This window comes from Eptatretus burgeri, chromosome 12 (genome assembly GCF_056783735.1).
Source record: "Eptatretus burgeri isolate ZD-2024b chromosome 12, Ebu_testis_v1, whole genome shotgun sequence".
NCBI lineage: Eukaryota > Metazoa > Chordata > Myxini > Myxiniformes > Myxinidae > Eptatretus > Eptatretus burgeri.
Window position 1 is genome coordinate 17,370,884 of NC_140972.1, and position 12,500 is coordinate 17,383,383.

Sequence of the window (12,500 nt, forward strand, 5' to 3'; positions counted from 1 at the left end):
AACGCTGCAGGTCGAAAAATGCAGTAAAGTAGCAAATACAATGGAAAAAAAAAGTAACCTTGCGTGCAATGTCCATGTTGTCGCAGACAAAAGTCGAACCAAAGACAAACTCCACCGCTGCTCGAATTTCAGGAGGAAATCCAACCAAGCACAGGGCCAGTCTGGCATTACCGTTCTTAGCCTGTTGCACACGTGTACACAGCTTAGCAAAGTGTGGGAGTGCATTCAAGGTCAATACGATTTGGCCACAACAGATCTCAAAAAGAACAAAACATTATAAACTCATACGGCACTTGATAGAGTGCATACCTCCACCAGGCTGGACAGTTTACATTTTGTACTCCACTGATAGGCCGGATCAGGATCTGGACCTGAACCAAAATTGAAATTGGCTTGGTCTCGTTACTGAACCAACTCGTTCACCTAGTTTTGTCATAACTCATGCACAACTTTTTTCAAATATCGTGTTATATGTTGGTTTTACCCCATCATTCAATGGTGAAGAATCACTTGAAAAATTCTCGTATCCAGATCCTCACCAAAATTAAATCAATTTGTCCTCGTTACATACCCAACCTGTCCACCAAATTTTGTCTGCATCTGTCCACAACATTTGAGATATCTTGATACGAGTGAGCATTCATCACAGAGCAGCATAGGGTAAGGATGTTGGTGTGTAAAACCAGTCAACATGGGAGGCCAGGCGGGGGACTTGAGGGGAGTGCAACAAGCATGTAAAAGTGCTCTGTGCATGCTTTGGTCCCCCCCCCCCCCACCAGTAACAGTAAGTGATCAATTTGGTTCATTGCACCAATGTTGCATTTCCAAAAGTTAGCAAAATACGATGTGGAATTTGAGATGCACCATGTTCACAAGGAAAGTGGGTATTGTAATATTAGATCACTCAGCAACAATGCAGCACCTTGCACTGCACCAACCTCCCAATTTCTGTAAATTAAATTTGCAGAAAAAAAATCCAGAAGTTTACTGCTGTAGATGCAATCAGCAGTGTTTTATACACCACCTTATTTAACATGTTTACATTAGTTATCCATGCCTGTAGCTTGTGTCCTTTATGAAGTCCTTAAAAACGGTAAGTTTCCTGTATGGACGGATGGACAGACAGAAGCGAACCAATTGCTTAACCCCACTTCTCACTTCGCGTGTGCGGGAAAAATAAGCAAGGTGGGGGTGGGGCGGGGACTGTTACCTGTTCAAAACAGTGACCCGAAGAATCAACTAACTTACATTCTAGATACAGTAAAATGCTGGATAATCATGCAAAGCAAAGGTTTGGCAAAATAAGGTCATTTAATATAGCATGCAAACGTGTTGTATTGTGTGTAAACTTATTGTAATATCCTTGTGTGATGCAAGATCAGCAATAAAGGTATATTAAACAATGTCAATAATGGTGCAAAGCAGTTGCCTCAGCACTGCGCTGTATATAAAAGAAACACAATATGAAGCTTTTAAGATTTTATCAAACTGTAATGCAATACCCCTGCCCAAATTCACTGGTTACCAGGCTTTGCGCAGCAGCCTGGGCCTTGGGATTGACCACTCGTCCAACTATCTTGTTTAGTGGGATTATGGTGCAACGGCGTTTGAGATCACCCTTCTCCAGCAGCTGCTTTCCAGTATCCTAATTTGAAAAACAAACAGAGCACATGATCCAGGAAGACATAAGAAACTTTAGAACAGTCAGCTTTATTCGGCCTCATTTGCCATTAGCCTTGTTTACCACCATGGTTTCCAGCTGCTCCACAGCTCAGTGGTAGCACATTCATCTGAGTTGTTTAATCAAAATAAAGACCAATTACTGCACCGTAGTCCCAAGAAGAAACCCAGACATAAAAACACACACACACAATTTTATTTCAAGTTATAACCTCAACTGATAAACAATTGACCGATTTCCCAACTGCCCGGATCATCAGCTGAGCAACATTTTTCATCGAGGTTTCGATCCTTTCAGCCCAGAACCTCTTCAAACGGTGGATCCACAACCCCGGTCACAGGTCCACATCAGTAGATTTCTCAACATCAATGGACCCAGAACCTCAAAGTTGTATCCAGACAGTCAACACAGCAATGCAATATCCTCATGCAAACTTATTTAATTACAAGCCTGTCCGTGACATGGGTGGTCGCTATATAATTGCAAGTCGGGTGAATATACTGATTTTGGCTCACTTTTCCCCATGTAAACGAATGGGGGATTTTCAGCGATTCATTTTTTTTCCCTAAAAAGTAAACCCCCTTTTTATCCCAAGGTATATTTATTCGTCTCCCCTTTTAACCTAGGGACACTTTTTTTTTTTCAAATAACCAATGCAATAAGAGAAAGATTTGTTCAAGTAGTAAAGTAGTAATGTGATTTGTTAAAGGTGATTCTAAAGAAATATCTGAAACATGTAAGCCGAGGGACACTCTTTTTCAAATAACCAATGCATATTGTTTAGCTCACTCATTGAACCAAAAAGATTTGTTCATTCTCAAATTCCTTCAATAGTTTAATTTTCTTTGCACAATAATCCCCATCTAAAATATTTAAAAAACAAAACACAGGGGGGGGGAGAAATCGTCGATACTCGGGGTCGAGAGGGAGAGGAAATGGCGGACGCTCCGTCCCACCAGCGGGGTCTCGCGACCACACCGACTCCCTCGAACAGGAGAGCGCTCTCTCTCTCTCTCTCTCTCTCTCTCTCTCTCTCTCTCTCTCTCTCTCTCTCTCTCTCTCTCTCTCTCTCTCTCTCTCTCTCTCTCTCTCTCTCTCTCTCTCTCTCTCTCTCTCTCTCTCTCTCTCTCTCTCTCTCTCTCTCTCTCTCTCTCTCTCTCTCTCTCTCTCTCTCTCTCTCTCTCTCTCTCTCTCTCTCTCTCTCTCTCTCTCGTAATTTGTCCAAAAGGTCCAAGGCTCATCAGGATCAAGGGCTCCGCAGGGATCAACAGGCCGGCAAGAACAACAACAACCCACCCTTCGCAGAGCCATCCCTTTTTATACCTCGGGGCTCAGCCCCGTTGCTCCGCCCCGTTCTTTGCTCCACCCCCTTCGAGAAAGGTCTCGAAGAGGGGCGTTCCTCCTCCCTGGCCGCGTCACACCGCGCATCCACCAATCGGGCGCCAGCTGCCCTCCCCTCGCTTCTCCTCCCTCACACCAAGCGCGGAGAAGAATGGCGCGAAAAGCCCACCGAGCGTCCTCGTTGGTTTTTGTTTGAAATAAAAGATAGAAAAAGAAAAAGACTGACTCAAAGCGTTGCAGCCCGAATGAATCACATTAATTCCCTCCAAACAACGGGTTTGGGGCTAACTACACATGTACTTAAGAGATATCTCACCTACGGGACCTGGATAGTGGTTTGCGAATTTCCACAGCTGTAACAATATCAAATAAAAGTCTTATTGAAAAAATAACTAAAACAAAGGTAAATAAAACAAATAAGCGAATCAATTTAAAAACTAGTAAGTTAGAGGATGTAAAGAAAAAAATTAATATCCTTGAATGGACTGAAAACTTTGATGGTTATCAATTGAACAATGAAAAAACAATTTACTATAATCTCAAAATGATATGTGGCTCAGGAGGTGGTCAAACAAGAGCATTAAGAGAAGTTTATCATTTCATAAAGGCACAAAAGGGGTATCTTAAAAAATATAAAGATTCAAATGTTTTATTTTTAAATATTTTAGATGGGGATTATTGTGCAAAGAAAATTAAACTATTGAAGGAATTTGAGAATGAACAAATCTTTATAGGTTCAATGAGCGAGCTAAACAATATGCATTGGTTATTTGAAAAAGAGTGTCCCTTGGCTTACATGTTTCAGATATTTATTTAGAATTACCTTTAACAAATCACATTACTACTTTACTACTTGAACAAATCTTTATCTTATTGCATTGGTTATTTGAAAAAAAAAAAGTGTCTCTAGGTTAAAAGGGGAGACAAATAAATATACCTTGGGATAAAAATGGGGTTTACTTTTTGGGGAAAAAAAATATGAATCACTGAAAATCCCCCATTCATTTACATGGGGAAAAGTGAGCCAGAATCAGTATATTCACCCTACTTATTGCATACTACTCATACAGTTTTTGATGGATCGGGCAAAACAAATTTTTGACAAAGAGGTTGATTATAGTGCGCATAAAAGCGCGGAAGCCGATTTTTGAAAAAAAAAAAAAGAAATATAGAAATATATTTTTCAAAAATTTCAAAGTCCCGTTGCTCGGCAATGGTGGCGTCCATAGCAACGGTGCTCAAAAGCATACAACTAGATCCTGGTATGAACCTACCAGTCAAGTTTCTTCAAAATCGGTTGACTCCTCTGGCCTCCAGAGCTGTCCATTACATACATACAGACAGACGGAAAACCTGAGAATAACGGTAGTCTAGCGACCACCCAATTACTATTATTTAAGGTATTACTACCAGTGTTGGGCACCGATAACCAAAAAGTTAACTTCGATAATGATAATCCGATAACCCCAATTTTTAAGTCCGATAAAGATAATCCGGTAATTATAATACAAAGTTATCGGAAGTTAACGATAACTACTTTTTAACATAAATTCAAAAAAACAAAGAAAAAGCTTCAAAACCCATAGAAAAGACATATTTATGCTAAACCCAAGAATAAAATAAGCATTATGCATCTTTTGAGTCTATGAGTCGTCACACACAGCACGTTTAACCGGACGGAGTCCAACATGCATTGGGAGGTTAATGGGACGGGTCAAGGACACAATTTGAATCCAACAATCAAATTAATGTCCATTTCTTACCGAAAGAGCAACGGGAATAGGTCCGCGGAACGCTGCGCACACAAACAGGAAGGCACCGTTAATTCAAAAATGAGAGGCACGATCTTTCAAACACACCAAGAACAGTTACAAACATGGCGCGACGGTATCTCCACGCCTCAACACTCATGTCCGATTGTCCGTCGCTCTGCCAAAGGTTAGACCGTCCTTGTGTTTGAATTAACCGATCTGTACGTTTCCCAACCTTGACCGAACCCAGTACCTGCAGAGCCTAGCAGCCGCATGGCTGAGGAAGTCACCATTGCAAGGCTTCTTCTTCTTCTTCCTCCTCCTCCTCTTCTTCTTCCATTTTTCTTCACACGGCGGCCTGATTCAGCATTATCTTGTAAAACAAGTTATCTATAATCATGTACATGTTTCTCCTCATTGGTAAGTAGTTTGGCGAAATGCGACCCGGAAACGATAAAAATGTTATCGGACAAAAAAAAAAGAAAAGAGTTATCAGAAGTTAACTGGTCCGATAACGACAAATGGAAGTTAACTTCCGATATAAAAAGTTAACTTCGATAATTATCCGTTATCAGATTATCGCTTTTGTGCCCAACACTGATTACTACATATGAATAACTTTAATCATACATCACTTTATATGATAATAAATTAAGTTATAAACACTTTACCTTGTAGACATGTCCATTACACAACATCTCCATCTAACCATAGACTCAAACTGTCATTAATAACTGCTATCAACATGCTGCACTGCGTATCCTCGCAACCACCAACAAATTATTCATGCTTATTTATAATGTATTTTATAAATAATGTTTTTTTTAATTGCATTTTCATCAAAACACCTCCATTAAGTAATACTAATATTATATATCTACTATATAAATGGCAGTCCTTCTGTCTGTCTGTCTGTCTCTTTGTTTGTAACCAATAAGCTCCTAGACCAGTGAACCGATCTTGATGCAACTTTACACAATATAGACCTAACATTCAGCTCCAGGATGCGCTAAGTTGCTTTCCATAAAAATGAAAAAAAAAAAAATATATATATATATATATATAAAAATTCAATTTCCATTAAAAAAAAAAGGCTTTCAAATAGTGCGCTAGCGTATTAATCGTAACAAAAGGCTTCATGGTTAAAAACGCTAGGGTTTTTTGAAATACAAAATGTTCGTATTCGTTGACTTTTTAAACATACACATTCTCCTCCTGTTATTTGAATTCTCGAACTGCACGTGCACGGCAACAGCTAACTGCTGATATATCTGCTCATGAAAGAGCCAGGCATGCTGAGTCAGCTGGAGAGAGAGAGAGAGAGAGAGAGAGAGAGAGAGAGAGAGAGAGAGAGAGAGAGAGAGAGAGAGAGAGAGAGAGAGAGAGAGAGAGAGAGAGAGAGAGAGAGAGAGAGAGAGAGAGAGAGAGAGAGAGAGAGAGAGAGAGAGAGAGAGAGAGAGAGAGAGAGAGAGAGAGAGAGAGAGAGAGAGAGAGAGAGAGAGAGAGAGAGAGAGAGAGAGAGAGAGAGAGAGAGAGAGAGAGAGAGAGAGAGAGAGAGAGAGAGAGAGAGAGAGAGAGAGAGAGAGAGAGAGAGAGAGAGAGAGAGAGAGAGAGAGAGAGAGAGAGAGAGAGAGAGAGAGAGAGAGAGAGAGAGAGAGAGAGAGAGAGAGAGAGAGAGAGAGAGAGAGGAGTCGTCTTACTGCTGATATATCTGCTCATGAACGAGCCAGGCAAGCAGAATCGGCTGCAGAGAGAGCGTCACCTAACTGCAAATAGAGCGTCACACCGACGGGCGAGAGAAGCACAAAACTCATGTTCCAGCTTTCTATGTCCGGGTTTTGGCAGGACATCAAGGACAGTTGCCACTGCTGCTAGAAACATTGAGTGGCTCAAGGCCGCCTTCAACTATGACCTCTCTGAGGATTACGGCAGCATAAAGCCTTCCTTCCATAAATCTGAGGAATAAAAGAAGCCTTCCTAATTTTCTCCATACAACTAATGCCTCAGTCTAACTCGCATGAGGAAAATAGGGCAAATTTCCCAGGTATTACCAGCTACTTCAGCTAGTAATATATATGTATATATATATATATATATATATATATATATATATATATATACATATATATATATATATATATATATATATATATATATATATATATATATATATATATATACACACACACACACACACACACACACACACACACACACACACACACACACACACACACACACACACACACACACACACACACACACAGTCATGCGCCACTTAACGACGGGGTTACGTTCTGAGAAACGCATCGTTAAGCGAACATCACTTTTTTTTTCGTTTTCGTTTTTGAACATCGTACTTCCACAAACCTAGACACCTGGGCTATACCATATAGCCTATTGCTCCTTGGATACAAACCTGTACAGCATGTTACTGTACTGAATACTGTCGGCAATTGTAACACATCCAAGAGAGACGGAAGAAACGTTAGTTTTACCTTTGTCCTATTCATGACGGCCATCGGTGTTTTTAGCAGCAGCTTACAATCTCCTCTCACATCGATTATAGAAAGGTGAATAAATATCGTTTGGATTCTATAAATACGTAATCATTGCATCAATGTTATAATTTACAAATGATGAAACGAGCACCTGTCAATTGTGATATATATTTTCAGAACAGTGCGATTGTTTTAACAACATAAAAAGTTTCACTCAAAACAAATTTGTGTTTTCATGTCGACTAAGAACAACGATTTATTCACAGAATTCTTCAATTCAATGGTTATTTACTTGCTTGAAGGTAAACGTGCAAACATTGGTTCAGTTTGAAAGCCGATTTCCTTGAATCCCGATTTCGCACGATCCTGTTTTTTTCGCGATGACATTTTATGGACCTCAACGATCGCATTATAACAGGGCCACACTGTCGTTTATTATCATTATGAGGTATTATGTACTGTACAGTGTACATAATTGTATGTGCTACTTTTATATGAGGCTACATCACTCGGCGATAGGAATTTTTCAGTTACATTTTTTTTTCATTTTTTTTTTTTCCAGAGCTGGCAGATCCGTCGTATATGCGACCCGTCATTGCCCGGAACGTCGTTAAGCGGCGCATGACTGTATATATATATATATATATATATATATATATATATATATATATATATATATATATATATATATATATATATATATAAATATAATTTACCTCACTAAAATAATTAATTCATTATTATATCAAATGCAATGCAATAGGAACTTGTTCACACGAAAACCAACCAAACCAATAAAAGGTGACAATGGAGTCTTCATACATTCTCACAAGATCTGATCAAACAATCAGCCAAATATCCTCCGTTTAACATGATGGAAAGAAAAAAAAAAAAAAAAAAAAAACAGTACGTTCCACAAAATCTTTCTTCACTGAACAAATTCTTGCAAATCTAAGTAGCTTTGATGAAAAGACAGTGTAACCCATTTTAATTGGTACATTGCGACCTGGAAAGGTGTACAAGACTACAGGGAAACTGATATCATCAACTTTATGATATACACTTGTACTAAAACCATTCTGTCCAACTCTAACAAACACATCCAAACATGCAGCAACTGTACAATCATTACCACTCCTGTTTACAATCAGGCTATCCGGATAAATCTTGTGAAGCTGTCTATCAAAAAAAATTATAGGTAACCCATGGGAATACGCTTCACCTGTTGAAACATTATCCCACAAAAAGACACAAAAGTATTAAATAAAATAAAATTAACAGCACCCTTAAACTTCTGCTTATCAAAACAATGAAAACTTGAGTATTTCTTTTCAGAAAGGAATGCTCTATCAAACCTGACACAAAAAAAACTTATTGAAAGTTTTAAAAAAACCTTGTCAATCACTTTGAAGAGTGAATCCCTCACTAGGACTAAATCCAAATTTGTATGTAAAGTTGGAAAAATAAAAACTTCAACCGACTTCATATTGAGGCATCTAATCCCATATAGGTATTCTAAAGAAGAATTAATGCTCCAGAAAGTGTTAATACCAGAATTCTTCTCAATTGCTAAACAATATTTGCTGAACTGTTCCCTGACAACTTGTAAGCCTGAGTTAACGATAACCAATAACTGTCTGGTAGAACACTGCCTGGCACCCGTTATAAACCTATACTTGTACGGGTTCTTATGAAGCCTCAGAATCAAGAAAAGCCGAGGAATACAAAGATTTACCTCTTTACATTTAATACCAAAATTATGAACTGAAACTTCCTGATGCTCAGAAATAACTTGGAGTGACTTATGACGAGGAAAGAATCTCATCTAGACTCCTGACCAAACAAACTGTCACCATGGTGTGCATCAGCGAGTTACATTTATCATTTAAAGCACCATCCTCTTTTGGAGACATTACATCAGCTGTTCTGACTGCTATCATTTAATGGTGTACATAAAGAACCGAGGAGCCTTTCGAAAAGAGTGGATAATTGCATGCTGGTACCCTGGTAAATTCTAAGTTTCTGCCCTAATGTGTCGGGGCATTGCATTAGCAACCCAGCTGTGATGCAACCAGTGGGACTACTTGATCACAATAAACTATGAATTAATCAGACAGGAAGATATTACCTCGGTGTCTACCACAACATTGTAGAGTCGACCACCAGCAACAACCTCCAAAGCAGTAGCTGTTTCTCGTTCTTTCACAGTAACAAGGCTGGCCACCAGTCCTTTCACCCTGCTTCTGTCCCAGCCACGTACTGGGTCTCTAGTACCAAAAAGTAAAGTAAAAATACAAGAACACAACAAGCATTCAACTATAAAATACATGTTTTGGTAAATAAGAGGTTGCAAAACAATACTTAGCCCCAGAACTTACTTGTAATCAAAATGAAGCTGTGGAAATTTTGTACGCTCTTTCTCCAGTTCTTCTTCCATCTCTCTTATCCTCTTCACTGCATCCCTTTTCTCACCATGTAGTTTTTCCAAATCACCTTCTATAAAAACAAAGTTATAGTTTGTCACTTCATCATAAATTTATCAGAAGTTGGAAAAACTGAGGGGTGGGGTGGGGGAGAGCCTTGGGCGCAGGGTAAACAACACCTGTGTATGACAGCTTCTGGATCTGAGATTCAGCTTTTTCCCGAGCAGCCTGTTCAGCGTCTAGATTCTTCTTGCACTTTAAATATTGTGAATTGGAACTCCGTGCCTCTTGCTCCTGAATCGCAAGCTCTGCTTTTGCGTGTTTCACACGCAATTCAGCCTAACAAGATTGGAAGAACACGTCAAGATAAAGTTGGTCTTAAAATTGATGGATATCACAAAAGACAATGATAAAATGCCACATTAAAGCAAAAATAAAAGTTTTCAGTCCAAAGGAAGTATTTATTTTCACTAATAAACCCCCCAAAAAAACTTTTAAACCACACGTTTGCCTTTACATCAACAATTCATCTGAAACCACACTAAAACAGGGTAGGCATTTGCAGAATAGATCGGAGGTAGTGCACTCTCTTTTAAGTCATTAAGTCTGGGTTTAACTCTTAAACTGACCGAAATGGTCACTTTGGTGCTTTGCAAGCAAAGTGTTACATCCATGAGTGTGTTGCCATTTGGATGTAAGGTTAAAGCCAAGGGTTTTGGTTGTGAACACTTGGTGGTGCACATCAAGGATTCCAGGGTGCCTTTCGTAAAGAGTCAAGCGATTGTCACCAGCACCATGGTCAAATTATAAGTTCCTGCACTAACCTTCAAGGGGCATTGCATCAGTGGAACAGCCAGGCTCCAAGAAAGAAAATGTAATCGGCAAACCAGGTGCTTCATATGAATGAATAAAATTAAATGAAAGACCAAAATAGGCCCCCACATCATGACGTCAGTCGGGGTGGATCGAACAAAACACTTTCACAACACCATGGCTACCACTGAATTCACGAATGCAGGCATCCAAAAATACCCCCAAATGCTTACCTGCTTGCCTTGAGACTCAGCACGACTCATCTCTTCCTTAGCCTCCATGAGTAATTGAGAAACCGTTCCTCCTTCTCCTTTTGGTGCTTCTCCTGCAGACACGGCTTGGAATCTGGCCTGAGCTTCAGCGAGTGCTTCATTGAGCTTCGCTGCGTCTGACCTGCGGCCAGAAAGCCCTTCAAAAGCAGCATTAACCTTGGACTCTCGCTCTTTCAATGTTTCCTCATCCTGCAATTAAAGTAAAGCAAGGAAAACTTTAAAATAAAGAAATAACACACAAAAGTACATGCCAACAAAACTTGAGTTACAACACACACCGTGCAGATAGTTTTCTCCAGCTCTGCCTGCCGTGCTTCTTCGGCCTCCAGGTTCTGCTTCCGTAACTCCAGATTGCTTTGAACTTTAGCCTGTGCTCTCTGGGCTGCAGCAAACTGATTTTCAACCTCCTTCAAATCTTTACAATCCTCCTGAAAGCACAATCCAAGCAAAAATTTCATTATTATGCTTTCCATTTAATGAATGCAAACTCTCAAAGTAGTCTGTCCAACAACTTCCCCATCACTCTCCTGCTACCTCAGCTTACTTTACTCTTTTTTGCTTCAAGTTGTGTTAACTCCTTCTCAAGTTTGTCCTCCTGTGTCTTTGCAGCCTCAAGGCGGTCTTTAGCCACTTTTTGGGCCTCCTCGGCCGCCATCTGTACTTCAGCAGCTCGCACTTGGCCTTTCTCAGCTGCAACCACTTTATGTGCAGTGACAAGGCGTGAGAGGTGCTCACACTCACGCACCAGCTTCTGATACTCCAAGTATGAAGATCGTTCCTAAATAATTGACAAAGCACGAGAATGCATTAAAATAAAATGACATCCACAATACCGTATTGGTAAAACACCAAGAGAAGAAGAGTCAAAATAAAAACACAACACCACCAGTTGGTCATGGTTTAAACATTTTCAGCATCAGAAGAAACACAAGATGCACTACCTGTTTGAGCTTCTCCAAGCTGGGAGTTATCTCTTCATTGAGCACCTGACAAAAGAGTAAAAATAAAAACAAATAAAAGCAGTTGTATTAAAGAGATACTGTACATTTCACAGGGTACCAATAAGCTATTGCATCAAACACAGATGCAAAACAGCATCGTCTTGGTGCCTCAGTCTGTAACCAGACTCGTTAGTATAATGATTAGAACATCCGCTCTGAGTCTGGGAGATATGAATCCCGGTGAGTCATAGCAAAGACTTTGAAAATGGTACGTGCGGCTTCCTTGCTTTACACTCAGCATTTAAAACGGCTGGAGCACGTTCAAACAACTACAAGTTGGTACAGGTGATAAAGCGCAGGCTTTGATTGGCCTAATGGCCTCCTCCTGTGTTGAAGTTGCTTATAAAGGAACTCATATTATTATCGTGCACATCATGCACGGTATAAGCAAAGTACCTGCTGTATTTCGTTCAGCTTGGCCTCTTTCTTATCTATAGTCTTCTGTGCAGCTTGCTTCTTTGCCTCATACATCCGTGTCCCTGCAGCCTCTTCCAGCATTGACAGGATCTTGAAGGACAAACACATTGTACAACTTAGGTGAAAGCCAAAGATGAGCCAAGGATATGGCTGGGAATAGTCAACAGAGAGGCCAAAATGCTTTGATTATCACTCACTTCTGGTGGTTTCATGTTCAACACTTTAGTTATTCGTCCCTAATAGGGGAGGGAGATGCAAGCATAAAAATGCAAACTTTTCCAAACATAAAGCAACAAATAT

General features: G+C 39.9%; 1 protein-coding gene across 2 annotated transcripts in view; it reads right to left on the bottom strand.

Moving 5' to 3' along the window:
* The window catches only part of SMC2 (structural maintenance of chromosomes 2), a 106,812-nt gene that overhangs the window by 80,577 nt on the left and 13,735 nt on the right, over positions 1-12,500 (bottom strand). For both annotated transcript variants that reach the window (XM_085849702.1, XM_085849704.1), the window contains 11 exons: positions 12,398-12,436; positions 12,180-12,290; positions 11,724-11,768; positions 11,327-11,560; positions 11,061-11,210; positions 10,744-10,971; positions 9,877-10,036; positions 9,653-9,770; positions 9,403-9,541; positions 1,526-1,645; positions 59-181 (listed from right to left, as the gene is read on the bottom strand). In XM_085849702.1, coding sequence (XP_085705828.1) covers positions 59-181; positions 1,526-1,645; positions 9,403-9,541; positions 9,653-9,770; positions 9,877-10,036; positions 10,744-10,971; positions 11,061-11,210; positions 11,327-11,560; positions 11,724-11,768; positions 12,180-12,290; positions 12,398-12,436 — 1,467 coding nt within the window. The remainder of the gene's footprint in view (positions 1-58; positions 182-1,525; positions 1,646-9,402; positions 9,542-9,652; positions 9,771-9,876; positions 10,037-10,743; positions 10,972-11,060; positions 11,211-11,326; positions 11,561-11,723; positions 11,769-12,179; positions 12,291-12,397; positions 12,437-12,500) is intronic.